This window comes from Eulemur rufifrons, chromosome 7 (assembly GCF_041146395.1).
Source record: "Eulemur rufifrons isolate Redbay chromosome 7, OSU_ERuf_1, whole genome shotgun sequence".
Lineage (NCBI taxonomy): Eukaryota > Metazoa > Chordata > Mammalia > Primates > Lemuridae > Eulemur > Eulemur rufifrons.
In genome coordinates this window covers 55,743,905-55,762,718 of record NC_090989.1, presented here as the reverse complement: position 1 = coordinate 55,762,718, position 18,814 = coordinate 55,743,905, and the positions used below count along the sequence as shown (strand labels likewise).

The window sequence follows — 18,814 nt, the reverse complement described above, 5'->3', positions numbered from 1 at the left end:
CAAATTTGGTGTTATCAGTCTTTTTACTTTTAGCCATTCTCGGGTGTGTGTAGAGATATCTTGCAAGGTTTTGATTTGCATTTTTCTGATAACTAACAATGTTGGACAGTTTGTCATGTGCTTATTGGCTTATCTACTTTTTGGAAGTCTCTGTTCAATTCTTTTACTTATTTTTTCATTTTCTTTTCTTTCTTTCTTTTTCTTTTTCTTTTTTTTTTGGTTGTTTGGTTGTTGAGTTGAAGTTATTTATATACCCTGCATACAAATATTTTGTAAATATTTTCCTCCAGCCTGTAGTTTGTCTATTAATTATACCAATGACATATTTTGATGAGCTGAATTCCTTAATTTTGATGGAGTTTAATTTATCAGTTTTTTCTTTTACGGTTTCTGTGATCTGTTTCAGAAACCTTTGTCTACTGCCAATTCACAAAGATATTCTCCTATGTTTTCTTCTAAAAGCTTTATGGTTTTCACTTTTATGTTTAGCTCTAAGATCCATCTCAAACTAATTTTTGTATATGGCATAAAGTAGGAGTGAAGGTTCACTTTTCCCATATGGATATACAGTTATTCTATCATTATGTAGGGCTTCTTAATGGACCAATACTTAACCAGTTGTCTCATGAACAGTCTTTCAGTCTCCTTTTATGAAATGAAGGCTTGGTATGTGACAGCTAGTTGTTTAGTGACATAATGTGATAATTTCTATATTAGTAGTGAGTGTAAAGTACCATGGACAGTAGAGAAGAGGGAGCAATAAAGTGTGCTCATAGCTTTACATCATGGTAAAAACAGCTCACTAAATACTCAATAGGTTGCAACTGCTTTAAGGAAGACAGAAACTAAGGCTTAAGTTTTGGTTAAGGAATGGAAATTTTTTTTAGGAGCTTCTCTAGGCCAAATTGAAAATAAAATGAAGTTCATTATCTTAATTGGTCCTTCCTCTTCTTTTGGTAACATTCTCTTTGGTTGTCATCTTCTCTCTCCTTTGAAGATGCCCTCCCTTCTTTAAGCATACATCCTGACTTCTCAGTCTGCTAGACATCCCTACTAAGGCCTTGGTAGCATTTTGTCCTTCTACTCTTTCTTTTTCTCTTACCATGACAGCTACACTTGGTCCTGGGTCTCTTCCCTCACTCAGTGGGCTCTAGAAGCCATGGGCTAAAACACATCTCACAAATCAATTGACATTTTGATATTAATAGCTGATTATGACTTAATAGGGCACCTTCTCAGGGGTACTTTCATTGTTAACTGGGACTCCTGAAGACCTAATAATCTCAATATGACCTTGACTTACTGAATCTCACTTTCCCTCAATCTCTGCCTCCATAAAATGGGGACAATAATAATACCTCACATAGACTTCGGGGAATTAAATAAAATAATACATGTAAGGTATTTAGAACAGTTCCTGGGATATAGTAAGTCTATGTAAATGTTTGGCACTAGGGAAAGAATCATAAACGGGAGAGTGTAAGGTAAAGATGTTTGCGGGCTGGGGTAAGAAACTTTCTGAAAGAGGTCACATCTTGCTGCTTAGGCTACAAAGTGCTGTGGCCTGAGAATGAGGGGCTGCAAATACAGACTTCCCTTAAAGATAGACCAGGAATACACGGTGCCCCACATGAAGGACACTGAGCCTGAGGCATCCCAGACTTCTTTTGCAAGTCCCTAGTCAGTGTTTAAGTATGACATGCAGGCGCCATCTGCTGGTCATCGCGGGGAAATGGGAATTGGCCAAGTGCAGCCAAAGCCAAACCTTGCAGGACCCCTTGGAGCCTGAGCAGAGAAATGTGGGAAAGGTGTGTACCTGAGGTCTCCGGTGACAAAGAGCTCCGTGTCAGCCTCGGGTTGCATGTGTCAACCTTAGCCAAGGCAAGGATCAAATAACCAGTATTATGTACAAAGAAAGAGAAATGTAGAACCCCCCGTGAAGAGGAGCCAGATTAATTTCGTAACTCCTGGCATTGACCAGGATGAGAGATCCTTGCAAAGGCTGAGCCAGATGTTGCTGACAGGCCCCTGAGATGACAATTCCCACAGGCTACAAAGCAGTAGGTTAAAAACTTCCCTTCGACCTTGAGGTCCACCTGAGAACAAGGCTGGTCCGCTGTGTTTCTGGGTTTCTTACAAATAGGGATGGCAGAGCTATTTTGTGCCAGGCACTGTGGTTGGCATTTTCATGTTAAGACTCTACAATCTTGTGAAGTATTATTAGCCCCACTTGACTAATGACAAAAACCCCACAGCTCAGAGGCCTCAGAAAACTTGTCCAAGGCCACCCTGTTGCTAAGAGACGGCATCAGTTTGCTAGGGCTGCCATAACAAAATACCATACACTGGGTGGCTTCAGCAGGAATTTATTTCTAACAGTTCTAGAGGCTGGAAGTCCAAGATCAAGGTCTCAGTGGGTTTGGTTTCTCCCGAAGCCTCTCACCTTGGCTTGCAGCCACCTTCCAGCCGTGTCCTCACATGGCCTTTTCTCTGTGCACACACATCCCTGGTGTCTCTTTGTGTGTCTAAATTTCCTTTTCTTTTAAGGATACTAGTTAGATTGGGTTATGCCCCACCTAACGGCCTCATTTGAACTTAATCACCTCTTTAAAGGCCCTATCCCCAAATACAGTTACATTCGGAGGCACTGGGGTAAGGACTTCAGGACATGAATTTGGGCACAACTCAGCCCAAAACCGGGACCCTGTCAACCTCAGAGCTTCTGATCTCAGTCCACGTCCCATCTGGAGTTTCTTGGAAGTCCACTTTTCAGGCTCAGGCAAAACTCACTTTCATTTGATTTTAGTGGAAGCGTTACGAACCTGAATCTTGGGGAAAACACCATAGAAATGCAGCCAGATGGCTATCTTTTTTGTGGCTTCCTTCTAGGGTGATGAACCAAGGTGAACGAGATCCTAGATCCAAAGTTTATCTAAGAGCTGGGGAGGCTAAATCTCTGCCGAGAAAACCACCTCTGCCTTTGTAAAAAAAAAAATACTTTGTCTTTTTTTTCTTGGTTTGAGCTGATAAATTAGTCAAGCCCAGTCTGACAGCGCCCCTGTGGGGCTTATCTGCTAGGACAGACCTTCTGGGTGTTGGTACTCAGGGAGAGGCCCTATATTTGTTTAATAGCCTAGAGGCAATGACAGCCACACTCTGCACTGGCCTTTGGGAACAAACTCAGCCAGAGCTGCATTTCCTACTTCTGCTGACGTGCAGGCCTAGGAATGTATGATGCATCCCTCTGATATTCTTGTGACCAGCAGGGGTGGAGATGTCAAAGTATCTCTCCAAGCTTAGGGACATCTGCTTGCTAACAGGTGGGCACAGGCTCTGGCACGCTAGTATACCTTGGTTTTGGGCTCATGCCACCATCATTACTAGTAAATGAAAGAGCCTGTATTTCATCTGCAGCCAGACTAAGTTCTAGGAATGTGCAAGTATGAAAAGCTGTGTGACATTGTGAGTTACCAGATGTAACCAGTGAGATTCAGGTACTAGTAAGAAAACTGCAGGCCTGTGGAGCAGAAAGGAACTCAGCACTAAAATATGTAGCATTGAACACCGAAAAGGGCAGTGGTCCAATGATCAGAGGTCCAGAGTTTGAGACATATTGACTCGTACTAGCTGTGTGGATCTGGGTCACTTAAGCTCACTGAGTCCCATCTTAAGTAGGGATGATATTGTGCTCTAGACAATGTGCCCTCCTAGAGGCTGGCTTGATTTAAGAATCAAATGAAATCATCTACAAAAGGACACTCTATATTCAGACTACAGTATACAGATATAACTTTTTATTTTTAAATACTCCTCTCTTATGAGTACAGCTCTCTGCACAGACTTTTTAGAGTGATTTTCATATTGCTTTATAGAAATTTTCATGTTAGTTTTACCTGCTATGCTGTGAGTTCCATGAGGGCAGACAGTGTATTATTTATCTTGAATCTTTGCATCTAGCTTCTCCTAGGTACTCAATGCTTGTTGAATGAATAAATAAAGATGTTAATCTACAAATTCACCAAAGTCATGAGGAAAATGGTGGGGATACACAAACATATATTATAAAAAAAAGTTTATAACTCTGGATCTTTCAAAGAGATATAACACTAGTTTATAAAATTCTCTTTTCCAAGTTCAGTGTAATTGATTGAGTCAAGACTTAACAGAGCCACACAGAAAGAGGTTTCTGGTTCTGTCTATGATTGAAATAACCAGGAACTTTCACCAAGAAGGAAAAATGCCGGTGCCCCTTGATATCTAAACTCCTGCTAGGTGAATTCCTGTTATCTGAACTCACGTTATCCAAACTCAAAACCATATAAACAGGGACTAGTTTTTGGATGACTCTTTTACTATTTGAATCTGCTCACTACCTGGAACTCAGGAACCAAACTGATTCTTGTAAATATCTTTTGTTAACTGAACATGTTAGCTTCCTTGGCTTAGATTGCAAGGGATGCTCTGTTATCCAAATGTATTTATAATATTCCCTTTATAATATAAAGGTACATACATATATACATACATGTACATATATATATAAACCATCCTTATCCTAAACATCTATCATTCATTGGTGTCCAAGATAAAGAACACCATCTAATACAAAATTACTGGAGCTTCTCCTGCCCAATTGTACAGTCAGGCTCAATTCTGCCCTGAGGAAGTATTTGAAGCTATGGGATGGTGGGTAGCATCCTAAGCTGCTGCTTAGGACTCATGGTCAGTAAGGAAGCCTTTTGGGAAAGGCTTGAAGAGCCATCTACCAACCCCTAGCACCTAGCACAGAGGTCTGTGTTTAATGGTTCTTCAATGAGTGAGTACCTGGGCCAGCTCAAATTGGCCATGTGTCAGAAGTGAATAGAAATGGCATTGGCTAAAATTGGTTTGTCTCGGTATCAAATATAGACAATACAGTATTTGTGGCATAATGTGTACTTATTAATAAAGTGTTTAGAGATCCTTGGTTAATATAATCCACCTCAAATGCACAGCTTTTTCAAATATAGGGGTTTTATTTCTGTTGTTTTTCTAAATCCTCCAACTATGTGATTTTACTGCTATTTATTCAGAATAGAATCAAGATAAATGTTTTTTAAAGAACATCTACTTGTAGGAGTGGAAGCAAATTCTTACCTATGAACCAGAGTGTTCTTGAGGCCACCCACCAGGCCTCGGGCGATGGTCTTCACTCTGGGGGTGAGAATCGCTTGGGAGACGTGGAAGGAGCCGCGTGGGGCCCGCTCACTCAGAGTGGTCTCCAAGAAGAGGATTAGTTTTTGCACACTTGTGGTATTTGCCCAGGGTGCTGGAATCTTCTTTCCTGGCCACAGGAAGGGGTATTGCTTGTAGAAGGGACAGTGGTAGAAAATAAGAACCTGAAACATTCAAGACAGAAAAAATGAGAACAATTCATGAAAAAGCTACATCTTAACTCCTTGGTTTTATACTGATAGCTGAGAAAAAGGCAAGCAAATATAATCATATGTGAAAATTCAAGAATCGTTATATATATATTTTTAGAAAATAATTAAGCAAAGATTTACTGAGCACTTACAATATTTCTGACTCCAAGTTTCTTAACTATTTTTTCTTTTTGTCATGAACACCTTTGGCAGTATAGTAAAACCATGGACCCCCTTCTCAGAATTATATTTTAAATGAATGCATAAAATTAAATCAACAGGATTACAAAGGAAGTCAATAATATTGAAATATAGCTATCAATGTATTAAATAAACACATAATAAATTAATGTATGTGTTTCATGATAAATGCATTAAATAAAAATATTTGGTTGTGAGTCTAGTAAGTCTCACAATTTGAGTTAGTGATGAGCATGAATGGTATTTTAAGATATCTGCCATAACTGAAATAAGATATGGACACATCTGTGGAGACAAAGGAACAGACCCAGTGGATCACTGCCTGCTCTCACAAACAATGGGTATAGTAACTTGCAGTTGAATCTTAGTAAAAATGAATATTTAATTTTTCCCATCCAAATTCACAGACTTCTTAAATTCTACCCATACATATGCCCTGGGGAATCTTCCAACTTCAGGCTGAGAATTCTCACGTTGAGTTGGCCAGTAAAGTCTAGAAGTTATGTCTCCTATACTCATGAAATGACACGTAGCTCTTGGAATTGAGGAAAAAACACTGAAATAATTTGTGAGCAAATAGATTTTCAATTGTGCACGCTGACTTGGAATGAAACTGCCCTTCCCATGAGGGGGAGGGAGCGCGCAACTGGAGACAGGGAAGATGTCGCAGAGGAAATGGGCCTCCAGCGGGACTGCTCAGGACGGTGGCGATTTTGAAAATAATTAGCAAACCACATTCACAGCATTAATTAGTTTCTGGGAGGCAGCTGTGGGACAGGGAATTGCTATTTTGATTGTCCCAATTCAGAGCTCTGTTGTATGGGTTTTTAGAAGTAATTTTTTTTTCCCCTCCCGGGCACCAGTGATCTTTTCCTGGAGGAATGTCCTGTACGTGTTTATGCTGCCTGGACCGCAGTCCTCGGATAGCTGGACACAGAGCATAATCCTCTGGGCACCCAAGAACAAGTGCTCTGAATGCCAGTCTTGTTTCCAGTGTACATTTAGCGCGTGACTAAGGTGCCTGACTAACTGCTCCTGAAGGGGAGAGCCAGGCCGGAGCACTGTGCTGGGTAATGGCCGTTCTTGCTGTTTTTAATGGTTTTGAGTAATGTCTGACTGACTGCTAATGATGTCTGGGGTAAACACGTGTGTTAATGAGGTTAATCACAGGCTCATCGTAAGCAGATTGCCTGGGAGAGCCAGGAGGATTTCCTCCTGGCGTTGTGCTTGGCTGGTTTGGAAGGCCGGGGCCTGTGGGGAAAGCCGGCCTGTGCGATGGACCCTGGGGAGGCGGGAGGCTGTGCAGCCCCGTAGCAGCACCTGTCGGACCATGACCCGTGTGCCTTGGCCCTGGGCCGCGTGTCAGGGGATGCGAGGACAGGGCTGTTCTTTACTCTGCCTGGGAAAAGGTGCACAAAGTACAAATTATCCAAAAGGGGGTTTATGCCTTTCTCAAGTCTTCTTGAGCATTCCGATCCTGAAAGTTACAGAGAGAGTTTGTTTACAGCGGAGGCTGGCCTTGCAAACCAGCTCCTAGTCTATAAGGATCTAGTGACTCTGGCCCAGGGCCTGTGTTTTGCATCTGCCTTCCCACCTCGCTCTGCTGTGTTTTTCTCTGAAATACTCTCCCCTCTTGCTCAGCAGTTCATGTTCATTTTTTGAAACTCAGATTAAAAATCTCATTTCCTTTAAGAAATATTCCTTGATGGATCTCTTTTTATGCTGATCATTCTTTTATTGGGGGCCTCTGGGAGTCGGGCTTAGGTTATGTTCTAGCATTCAATTGATTTATCGTAGAACACTTTTCTTCATATAGTACAGATCATTTGAGGCAGTTTTACCTTGTAATTGTCTATCCGTTGTTTTGTATATCCCTAGTGTTACGTATTCTTACCTTCTCATTAAGATCATAAATACTTTCAAGATGTAGATTAAATCTTCTAACTCATTCTAACCATCAAAACCCATAGCCACTAAAGTACAAATAAATACATACCTGTGAGCTGCGATGTAATTGCATGTTAAGTTAATGAAATTTGATTGAATGGTAGTGCACTCCTTGCTATTAAATTGTAGTAATAAAATACTCAGGGAGTTCCATGCAAGGCTGCTCGTTACATAATAAATATTTACAGTTCACTATGACACTGCCCCAGCAGGGGGAGATGGCTGGCGACTCTGTTTGAGATCTCTTTGTTTAGCTTTTAAGAAGAGATGTGGCAGGGAAGCATGGGGAAGAAAGGGGCAGAGAGGGACTTTAGGATTTAAATTGGTGACACTCCTTTTTTCTGATATGTCATCACAGTCTTTCTTCTATAACTTTAGGAGGATTTGTAGTTGGATGACACAGTTAAATTAGCCCATACTTAAAAACTATGATAGATCATCACTCAGATGCTAGAGATTCACTGTCCACATTATTTATTATTCCTGAAGATACCTTTTACTCCTGCAGATTTCTAAACAGTTTAGTACGCAATATGCCAACCCATCCAGGATACTATCAGTGTACTAAATTATAAAATTATATCTGTACTCAAATTTAACCTTACCTGAATCCCAAAACTCAAAAGCTCTCTTATAGATCTCTATCCGTTCCTCCCATTCTGCTCTCTGGGATCTTCTGATAATAGGGACTCATTAATGAAAAGAAAGTGTTTCATTGGCCTAATTACGACATCAGTTGTGAAAATCATGAAGATGTGTAAACAGCACTCAGAGAGTATCAGAGGCCGCAGGAACTCTGAAGAGCCAGGCAGCCTGTGATTGAGTCCTGGTTCTCACTAACCGGAGTTTTAATTCACGCCCAGCTTTCCCTTGGCAAGTTGCTTAATCTCTCTATGCCTCAGTTGCCTCACCTATAAAATGGGGATAATAACAAAGTGCCTATCTCATAGGGTTGTTGAGAGGATTACATGAGTTAAGCCATGTACCTGGCACATTGTAAAGGTTCAAGTAAATGTTAGGAGTTGTTGTCGTTATTACTATCATCTAATGTTGTAAAAGAGAAACTTCACTGGGAAAAAAGTCTCTCTAAATTAGACCTGCACAGATATAAACTTAGGTTTAGGGGGGAAAGGTGTGATAAATATTTGGCAAAATATTACTTACAGAAGTTTAATGTGGAAAATGGCTTGACTATATTTTAACAGCTACTAAGAGTTAACTCATTAAGCCTCTATGGAGTCACTTTTAGGGGTGTGCAAAACAACCTGGTACTACCCCCAGGTACTCAGGCTGAGCCTGGGAGTCATCCTTGAGTCCTCACTTTCTTTCACATCTCGAATCCTATCCATTAGGATACCCTGTTGGCTCTACCTTCTGACAGATTCAAAATCCAACCACTTGCCACAACCACTGGGTTCCTTACTTCTGGCTCCCCTGCTCCTGGTCTCTTCCCAGCACAGCAACCAGAAGGATCCCATTAAGACCCAAGTCAGGCCACATCCCCCTGTGCTCAGAACTCTCCTCACTCCAGTGAAAGCTGGTGTCTTTGCTGGCCTCCAAACCTCACGAGATCGCCTGTCATCTCTCTGACGTCCTCTTGCTACTCTGTCCTCACCCTTCTTCATCCTTCCCCAAAGATGGCAGGGGCATTCCTGCTTTAGGGCCTCTGCACTGGCTACTTCTTCCGCCCCCACAGATCCATGTGATTAAATCCTTTAAATGTCATCTTTTCAATGAAGGCTTCTCTGATCAATCTATTTAAAATTTCAGCCAACTCTCCGACCCACAGAACCCTGGTTCCCACTTACCATACTTAACTTTTTCTTTTCCCACAGCTCTTATCGCTTTATAGCATTATATCATTATGTATATATAAAATCCTCATTATCTGAGACCGATCGCCTCCACCTGAATAAAAGCCCCATTAGGGCAAGGTATCTTTGTCTGTTTTATTCACTGATTTACTCCTAGTCCTTAGAAGGTTGCTTGGCACATACTTGGTCTTTAATAAATATTTTCAAGTGAATAATCTTTAACTGATTTTTAATCAAAAGCTCTTCCTTGAGTTCAAAAATATCTGCCTCTAAGCTGTGTTGGTTAATGCATCTACTGAGCAAGTGAGCAACTTTATATGAAAGGTATTATTGCCCTGAAATATTATCATTCAGGATCAGACTGGGATACGTCTGGGCCCACATTGCTTTTCCTGGGCATGTCCCTCATGGGCCTGGGTTTGGAGGCTCTTCTCAACTTCAGCAGTCCGGGGGATGCTCTCCCAGCTGGAGCCCCTTCAAAAAGCTCTTCCTCCCTTCACTTTCTCTCCCTCTGTGACCCAGATTCTACAAAGAAGGCCTTTTAAAATATTAAAAGGCCTCCTGAGATGAATCACTTCATATGCCTTTGTCAGCTAATGCTTTTCCTTATCAGGCAATATCTTGGCAAGGATTATCTGGATTATCCACTGAGTTGAAGGCAAGATGGAACAGACTATCCCTGAGGGGAACGAGGTGGGCGAAATGGACCTCACAGAGATAGAATGGTAATGACCAACTGGCCTAATTTCACAACATTCCCTGGGGTTGGTTCTGCCAGGCCATCAAAGTTAATTTAAGTATTAAACAGGTTGCTAGACAAGCTTTAAATATTTGGCAAGTGTTAATCCCAACCCTTGAAGCTATTCTAGAACCCAGAAACCAGTTTGCATATGTTTAATATTTCTAACAATCTATACCTTGTGGCCTAAGAGCCCTGGATTGGCCTATTTTACAGCTGGTGATACAGGAATAGCAGAAAGAATTAAGTCTTGCCCTTAGAAGCTCATCTCTCCTTGCCTCTTACCTGGTACTTCTTCTCCCATAGGTTTTTCAGCGTCATACTTTCCACACTGCAGGTTGGACACAGCTTGTTTTCAAAGGCCTCCTGGATCCGGAGAACCAGGCATTTGTGATGGGTCTCATCCATGGCATAGAAGTGGTTAAAATCCAAGAAGACGATCTCCTGGGGGTGCTGTGTAAGAAATGAGTCAATTTCCATCAGCCCATCCCACACCTTAATGCCAAAAAGCCCGTGGATGAAGTAGATCTCCTGATCAGCATCCCCTGGTTTGGAAGACACACGGAGGTCAAAATAGCGGATCCCAGCTTCCAGTTGTTCCCGGAATGTCAGGTTCTGAGTCACAGACCATTTCTTCATTAGCTTCTTCACCAAAGAGATCCTGGCGAGGCGTTTGATAGCCTGAGTTTGGTCAGGCCCCACTGGGGACTTCTCGTCTACCCAGTAGCTGAATGAATCATGGGAGCCTATGCAAAGGAATAGAGATGAGGAAATAAGATGAGACAGGAGTTGAGAAAAATAAAACAATTCATAAGAAAAAAAAATAACCAAATACATACAGAAAAATTTATAAATGAGTAGTTGCAAAAATTTTCAAGCTTGCTAGGGACGAAACACAAAAATAATATAATCTTATTAGCTTGTTAAGCCTGGGGTAATACTATAGTTCTCATATTAATATATTGCTAGTGTAAGGTAAATTAATAACTAATCTTTTAGAAAGCTATTTGAAATGTGCTTACAAGTAGGAGCTTTAAAATATTCATATCATTTGATCTAGTAATTTCATTTTGGGAAAGCTATTCTGAGGAAATAAACTCTAACAGTTGGAAAAACAAAGATATTTGCTGAAAAATATTCATAATAAAGACAAACCAGAGGTTGCCCCTCAGAGAAGAATGCTTAATTGTGGCATATGCATGTACTCATGCCATCATTGAAACAAAGGGTGTGAAAATACTGTGCCTATCTCAATAATGCTGGGATAGGCATTTAAATTTTAGGAAAGGCAGAATTAAAAAAAGAGTGCCCCCTTTTTATGATTTTAAAATATAAAAAATAAGTAAACAAAAATTAAAAATAATAATTGTACATACTATTTTACTATTGTAAAAATCGGAGTCAGTGGAATGATTTCTTGACAGATCAGATAAATATTTTGATGGGCTCAATTCAGTTAATACATTCCTCTTTTTAAATTCATATCTTAATGACCCAAAATTGCTACCAGTGGTCCAAATGCACATTCTATTTCTCTGCCTTAAAAAACAAGACAGTGGGATGAAACGTTCTGTAAATGTCTGTTAGGTCCATTTGGTCTATAGTGTAGATTAAGTCTGATGTTTCTTCGTTGATTTTCTTTCTGTGGTCCCCAACCCTGGGGCTGCAGCCCAGTACTGGTCCATGGCCTGTTAGGAAATGGGCCTGGGCTCCCCACCACCTCCCCCTCACCCACTACACCCCATACCCCCACCCTCGGTCCATGGAAAAATTACCTTCCATGAAACTGGTCCCTGGTTCCAAAAATGTTGGGGACCGCTGGTCTAGATGATCTACCCAGTGCTGATAGTGGGGTATTAAAGTCCCCAGATATTATTGTATTGAAGTCTGTTGCTCTCTTCAGCTTTAATAATATTTGCTTTACATATCTGGGGGCTCCAGGGTTGGAGGCATGTATATTTACAATTATCATATCTTCTTGTTGAACTGATCACTTTATCATTATGTAATGACTTTCTTTGTCTCTTTTAATGTTTTTTTTTTTTGCCTTAAAGTCTATTTTGTCTAATATAAGTATAGTTATATCTGTACACTTTTGGTTTCCATCTGCATAAAATATTTTTTTTTACCATCCCTTCCCTTTCAGTTTATATGTGTCATGAAGTGAGTCTCTTATAGGCAGCAAATAGCTATGTCTTTCTTTTTTTCCCATTCAGCCAGTCTGTATCTTTTAATTGGGAAATTCAAACCTTTTACATTTAAGGTTGTTATTGATAGGTGAGGACTTACTCCTGTTATTTTGTTAATTGTTTTCTAGTTGTTTTGTATATCTTTTGTTTCTTTTTTCCTCTCTTATTGTTTACCTTTACTAGAAGAAAACATAGAGGAAATGTGTCAGGATGTTGGTCTAGGCAAAGATTTTATGGCTAAGACTTCAAAAACACAGGCAACAAAAACAAAAACAGACAAATAAGCCTGTATTGAACTGAAATGCTTCTCCACAGCAAGGAAAGCAATAAACAGAGTGAAGAGAAAACTTGTAGAATGGGAGAAAATATTTGCAAACTATTCATCCAACAAGAGATTAATATCCAGAATTTACAAGGAACTCAAAAACGCAAAAGCATAACAAACTCATAATCCAATTAAAAAGTGGGCAAAGGAACTGAATAAACATTCTCAAAAGAAGACATACAAATGGCCAAGAAACACATGAAAAAATACTCAACATCACCAATCATCAAGGAAATGCAAATCAAAACCACAATGAGATATTATCTCTCCCTACAGTTAGAATGGCTATTATCAAAAAGATAAAAAATAACAAATGCTGGTGAAGATGTGAAGAAAAGGGAACTCTTAAACACTGTTGGTGGTAATTCAAATTAGCATAGCCATTATGGAAAACAGTATGGAAGCTTCGCAAAAAAACTAAAAATATAACTACCCTATGATCCTTCAATTGCACTACTGGGTATTTCTCGAAAGGAAAGAAAATCAGTATATCAAAGGGATACCTGCACTTTCATGTTTACTGCTGCACTATTCACAATAGCTAAGATATGCAATCAATTTCAATGTCTATCAATAGATGAATAGATTAGAAATGTGTATATATATATATATATATATACAATGGAATCCTATTTAGCTGTAAAAAAGAATGAAATCCTGTCATCTGAGGCAACATGGATAAGCCTGGAGGACATTATATTAAGCGAAATAAGTTAGGCATAGAAAGATAAATATTGCATGTTCTCACTCACATGTTGGAGCTAAAAAAAAATTTTGAACATGGGGAAAGTTTGGTTAACAGATATAAAATTATAGCTAGATAGGAGGAATTAGTTCTGGTGTTCGGCAGCACTGCAGGGTGAATATGGTTAACTATGATTTATTATATATTTTGAGAGAGCTAAAAGAGAGAATTTTGAATGTTCACAACACAAAGAAATGATAAATGTTCAAGGTGATGGATATGCTAATTACCCTGATTTGATTATACATTGTATAGATGTATTATCACTCTGTATCCCATAAATATGTACAATTATTATGTGTCAACTAAAAAATAAAAGGTGGAGGGCAGAGGGAAGGTATCCTCCTGGACACTGAGGTTATATCCTGTTATGAAGTACAGGTGACCACAATAGGCACATTTTAACTATAGTGAGAAAATATTTCAATGGTAACTATTTTTAGGTGAAAATCCTCTTTAGCAAGTCTCTTTCATTTTGTCATTGGATTCCATCCAGTGTCAGTCATCATTATGTCTATCATGCACTAACTCATGCAGTAGGCGAGTCTGGTTAGTGCTGGGACTGGCTCTGAGGCTGGGGACTCCACAGAGGTGGCTGCACTTCGCAAGCAAAATCCAGGAGGAAAATGCCTTTGTTCTGACACTACTGATTTTGTTCTTAACCACTACCCCCATATTGCAGTCAGAATTCTTGTATCCATACTAGTTTATTGTCACCAGTTTTCCATTTTACTACATTTTACGGTAGACATCTCATACATAATATTGAATTTTACAAAACTCTGTTTTATATGATATTATTTCCATGTTTTTGAAAATCATTTTCTGATGGCTTTACTATTTTATCTTCTCAGAAATAAAGTGAAAAAAAGAAAAAAGCGAAAAATAATGCTTTATTTTTATGTAGCATCTGGAACATGGAGGATATCCAGTTAAGTATTAAGAAAAAGCATATTTATTAATCCTTAGGCAAATTGAATTTTGCAAGTGAGAATATTACCAGCATATTTCAGGTAAAAAAAAAAATTGCCATTACTAATAGAAATGTGGAACAAGTCCCACTGGATTTTCCACACTGGTTTTCTCTGTTAATGAGACTCATTGTATTTGCCTAATGCTCTGCTTCCTTTGGCTATACAGAAAAAAGAAATTTTTCTACCTCCTCATTGAGAAATTTATTATGCATACATTATATATGGATAGAGAACAGCCAGTTCTCTCTTTTTAAAAAAATTGTATTAACAGCCCAGCTGTTCAGGATTGAGTGTGTAATATAGAGCAAGGCACATATTGAACTTAATTCTTCCCTGGGCATCAGGGAATAACCATTATCCAAGCATGGAGAGACAAATCCCCTCTGGTGTTCTCTTGTTGGTGCTCAGCCCAGTTTCATCTCCAGAGGGAGATGTGCTAACAACCTCCAACGCTTTTCTCCGTGTCTGAGGACTGTGCAGAAATGTGACAGCAATGGGACCCCAGGGACCATTTTGAAAACACAGGGACATACATGGTACCCAGCTCATCCCACAGAAGAGGGAGAATGTGCTCACCCCCTGAGAACACTGAGTTGTCCTTTACCTCTTTACCCCCTTTTCATTTCCCTGGCCCCACCTTATCCTTTCTGATATCCTGTGCCCAGCACCATCCCCACCCCGTTCTCCGCCCTCCACCTTTCCAGGACAGGACAGGACAATGGAGCAGATTGCTGAATGTTGTATAGCGGTTGCCCTATATAGCCCTACAGCAGTCAAAGCCAACTATCACTCATTAACCACTATCAATATTTTTGCCCTTCTGCTTAAAGATTTTGTCTCATATGGAGTAGATGAAATAACATTCAAGTACTTAAGTGCATTTAATTATTTCTTTTTGGAAAAACAGGCTAAAAATGTCCTCCCCTCTCCCATACATGCAATAAGCTATGCAATCTTCAAATGGTATTTACAAGAAGAAAATCTTAATATTTTACAATCCAATTTTTTTTTCTTCATTATCAAAGTTTCCTCCTTTTTTCTCCCCACAACTCATGGAAGTTATTTTATTCTCTAAAAACAGCGATTTTCCCTTTCTGGACTGAGATGTATGAATAAAATTCAAGCACTTCCCCAGATGAGGAGGAAAAAACTCTGCCTCATGGGTCCTTGCCTTATTCTCTAAGAGAATAGCTGCAGGGGAATTGGCCGGGATAGCAGTTCCATGCATTCTGGTTTGTTTTATAAGGTCAGAAAACGGTTTAGAACTGTACCCCTTTCTGATTTCTACCACTGAAAGCCTCTTTGCTGCTACTACTTGGCATTACTTGTGCATCATCACTCGCCCCTCTCTATGGCTCCTTTATCTCTGTCTAAAGTAGATTTAAGTGGCACCCCTTTGTCTTAAAACAAAACAAAGCCCTTTTCCTCATGTCTTACTTCTACATGCTACTATCTTCTTTCCTCCTTGTCGTCAAATTCCTGAAAGTGTGAGCCAGTCCTGCTGCCTTTGTCTGCTGTGACCGCCTCATTCCTTACCATCCGAGTCCACCTCCTACCCTTTATCACTACTCTTATCCTGACAACCTGCTAATCCAAATGGCTTTATTCTTGGTTTCTCTGAGGGCTCACCAAAGCAGCTTTCTTCTGGATTTGCATTCCCTGGTGTACTTAGCACATACTTCGCATACTTCTGCAAACTTCCAAGTGTTTCCAACCTTCCGTCTCCTATTCTGGTTCCTCTTCCTCCTTCTTGTCTCTCAATTTAAATGTTTTCCAAGGATCTGTCGTCCGTTCTCTTCCTTTGCCTGCTGCCAGAGACTTCATTCTCTCCCCCAGTTTACCGCAGCACCCTTATGCAGATGACACCACGAGCCTCATTTCTAGCCCAGACTTTCCTAAGTTCCAGACTCTGGTTCCCACCTTCCCGCTGTGGCCTGCTGTCCGCCTGATGGCCTGCTCACACAGCACCTTGCATATTTTGAAAGTCTAGCTACTCCTGCTGGCCCTCTCACTCCCACAAATCGCTTCTCCTGGATTTCTGCCAATAGTTCAGTCAGTCACTCAAACTTGAAATTTTGGATTCTATTTAAATTCTTCCCTCTTCCTCACCCCCTTCACCCAACAGATTCCAGAATTTACATTTGACCATTGCAACACATATCAAACCTGTCTCTGCCTTTAACTTTCAACTGCCACTCTTCTCACTGATACACTCATGACTCGTCAAATAATCAGGACAAAAACCCCTAACTCGGGTCCTTTCACTCTAGCCTCTTTCTGATTTGTTCATACTCAAAAGGTAGTTTTCTTAAGATACAGCTCTGATGATGACACTTTGCTCCCACCTCGCATATGAGGTTCAAACTCTGAACACTGGGGTCTAGAGCTCTCTCCGATGTGGCTCCAGTGCGTTATTTCAGACGCATCTCTCACCAGGCCCCTACATGTAGCCTGGCAACTGTCGGTGTGCAGTATACGTAGGTAGGCAGGCCTCCTTCTGGACTCCCTTCACTTTCTTTTGCTGATACCTTCTGTGAAATGTTCTCTCACCCCAAATATGTCTATGTCTTCTCCCCAGAGTTTACAACACACATTGAGCAAGTTGCTTACTCTCTGTCTCAGTTTCCTCATCTGTAAAAGGGGCACAACACTGCCTACTGTCACAAAATCGCTGTGAATAGTGAAATGTATGCAAAGTGCTTAGAACAATGCTGACACTTAGTAAGTGCTGAACTATCATTATTGTTATTAAATATTAGTCATTCTTTATTAGTTAGAAACCAGAGTGAAGGGCTGCTTAAATGAAGTTTCTTATTTTAAATACTGAGGGTCTGCAAGCTTTTCTTCTCTGTACGTGATCCATTGTTCCTCTCCATATCATTGGTTGACATGCAGGTGACAGCTCAGTCTCCACTCTGTTGACTGCAGCCACCAATCTCGTGGTTGCAGCCTAACCTTTGCCATCACCCACTTCTAAAATCTTAACATTTCATTTCCTACTTTTCAATCACGAGTTCTTTTACTTCTGCCTCATTGCAACTTGATTTCTGTATTTACCCCTAATCTGAGAGCCCAGCACTGGCTTTACTTCGTCTTTTGCTATATCCAAGGTGACTCACTAGCCACTTTCACCTCTGGAATTAACAATTATAATGATCTGAAAGCTGGCAGGATTCTGTTGAGACACATTGCCTGTTTATATATGTAGAACATGTATACAACCCAGAATGAGCATAGAAATATTAATATGACATTTCTAACACACTTTGTGACTAACAACAAATGTTTTTCTCCTCTTTTCCAGCATTTTTCATTTATAGACTAGACAATATGATTTTAGGAAATAATTGGCATCAAATATTAAATGACTGTTTTGGACTTCTCTGGGCAGAGAATTCTGTTGTCATCTCAAAACTATTCCATATAGCAGGAAATATGGACATGCAAGTCCCTCCTTAGTGTTCTACACTCCTAGGACCAATTTAAGCCCTTAGAAAGGTAGAGTTTTTTTTCCTCTAGTTTCTAGAAACTTATTTTTCTGCAATCCCTTCATTTTCACAATTACTACTCCTGTCTCTTCTTATTTTCTTACATAGTCAACAAGCATTAATGATGTTTCTTTTCCCTCTCTTTGTGTATACAAAACTCTGGAAAACATATGTGGAAGCACTTCGTAATCTAAAGCAGTAATTCTCAACCTTGGATGCACATCAGAATCACTGGGGTGGGAGGTCTGTGAAAAAACACCAGTTCCCAGTATCCCACCTCAGACCCACTGAGTCAGAATCTCTCTGGGGTGGGAGTTGAAAGCTCCTTAGGTTATTCTATTGGACACCCAGGCTTGATACTTATGGCCATAAATATAAGATTATGGTTTCCCAAGAAGTCCTTTGGCTTCTGGGCGTGGCCTTCTCCAGTTGGTCTTCTAGTACTTTCAAGTCTTCAAATAATCTGGTGACTGCCTTCCCCTATCTTGGCAGATGCTTTCTTTACCATCCCTTTTGTTCCAGGAATACCCCTTGCCTTTCGACCAATTGAGTAGCTACACCTTGTTTGTGAAGAAGAAAAATATGGGGAGGCGTTGCTTTCCTTATCATGCCTCTAGTGGGTGATTAGATAAGGTTACTTAAGGTTTATTAGGACCTTTGGGATGTGCACTGGGTTACAGATTTCAGATTAAACTCACTGTGGCAGTGAAACCACAAGGGAAGAGAGAGATTCGAGTGGGAAAAGGTTAGTAAAATTTTTGGTCAATGTTATGGTTGTTTCCCCCAAGACAGTGTTAGATAATCTGAGAGTCGAGGTATGAAAAAATGTGCTGGCCTTGTGAAGACCAGGGACAACAGTTTGCTCTTTATCTGGAACACAAATTGCTGCTTAATTCTGAGCCTTGTTATTTGGGGATTAGAGATTTCAAGTGAGCGCACAGCAGTTTTTAATGAAAGTTAAAGCACTTTCATTACCCATTTCTTGCA

The 18,814-nt window shown here is 40.2% G+C and overlaps 1 protein-coding gene across 1 annotated transcript in view; it reads right to left on the bottom strand.

The window, feature by feature from the left end:
- The window catches only part of PLCXD2 (phosphatidylinositol specific phospholipase C X domain containing 2), a 50,788-nt gene that overhangs the window by 7,898 nt on the left and 24,076 nt on the right, over positions 1-18,814 (bottom strand). Inside the window, exons 2-3 of the mRNA XM_069472589.1 lie at positions 10,392-10,852; positions 5,137-5,378 (exon numbers count right to left, since the gene is read on the bottom strand). Of these exons, the coding sequence (XP_069328690.1) occupies positions 5,137-5,378; positions 10,392-10,852 (703 nt within the window). The remainder of the gene's footprint in view (positions 1-5,136; positions 5,379-10,391; positions 10,853-18,814) is intronic.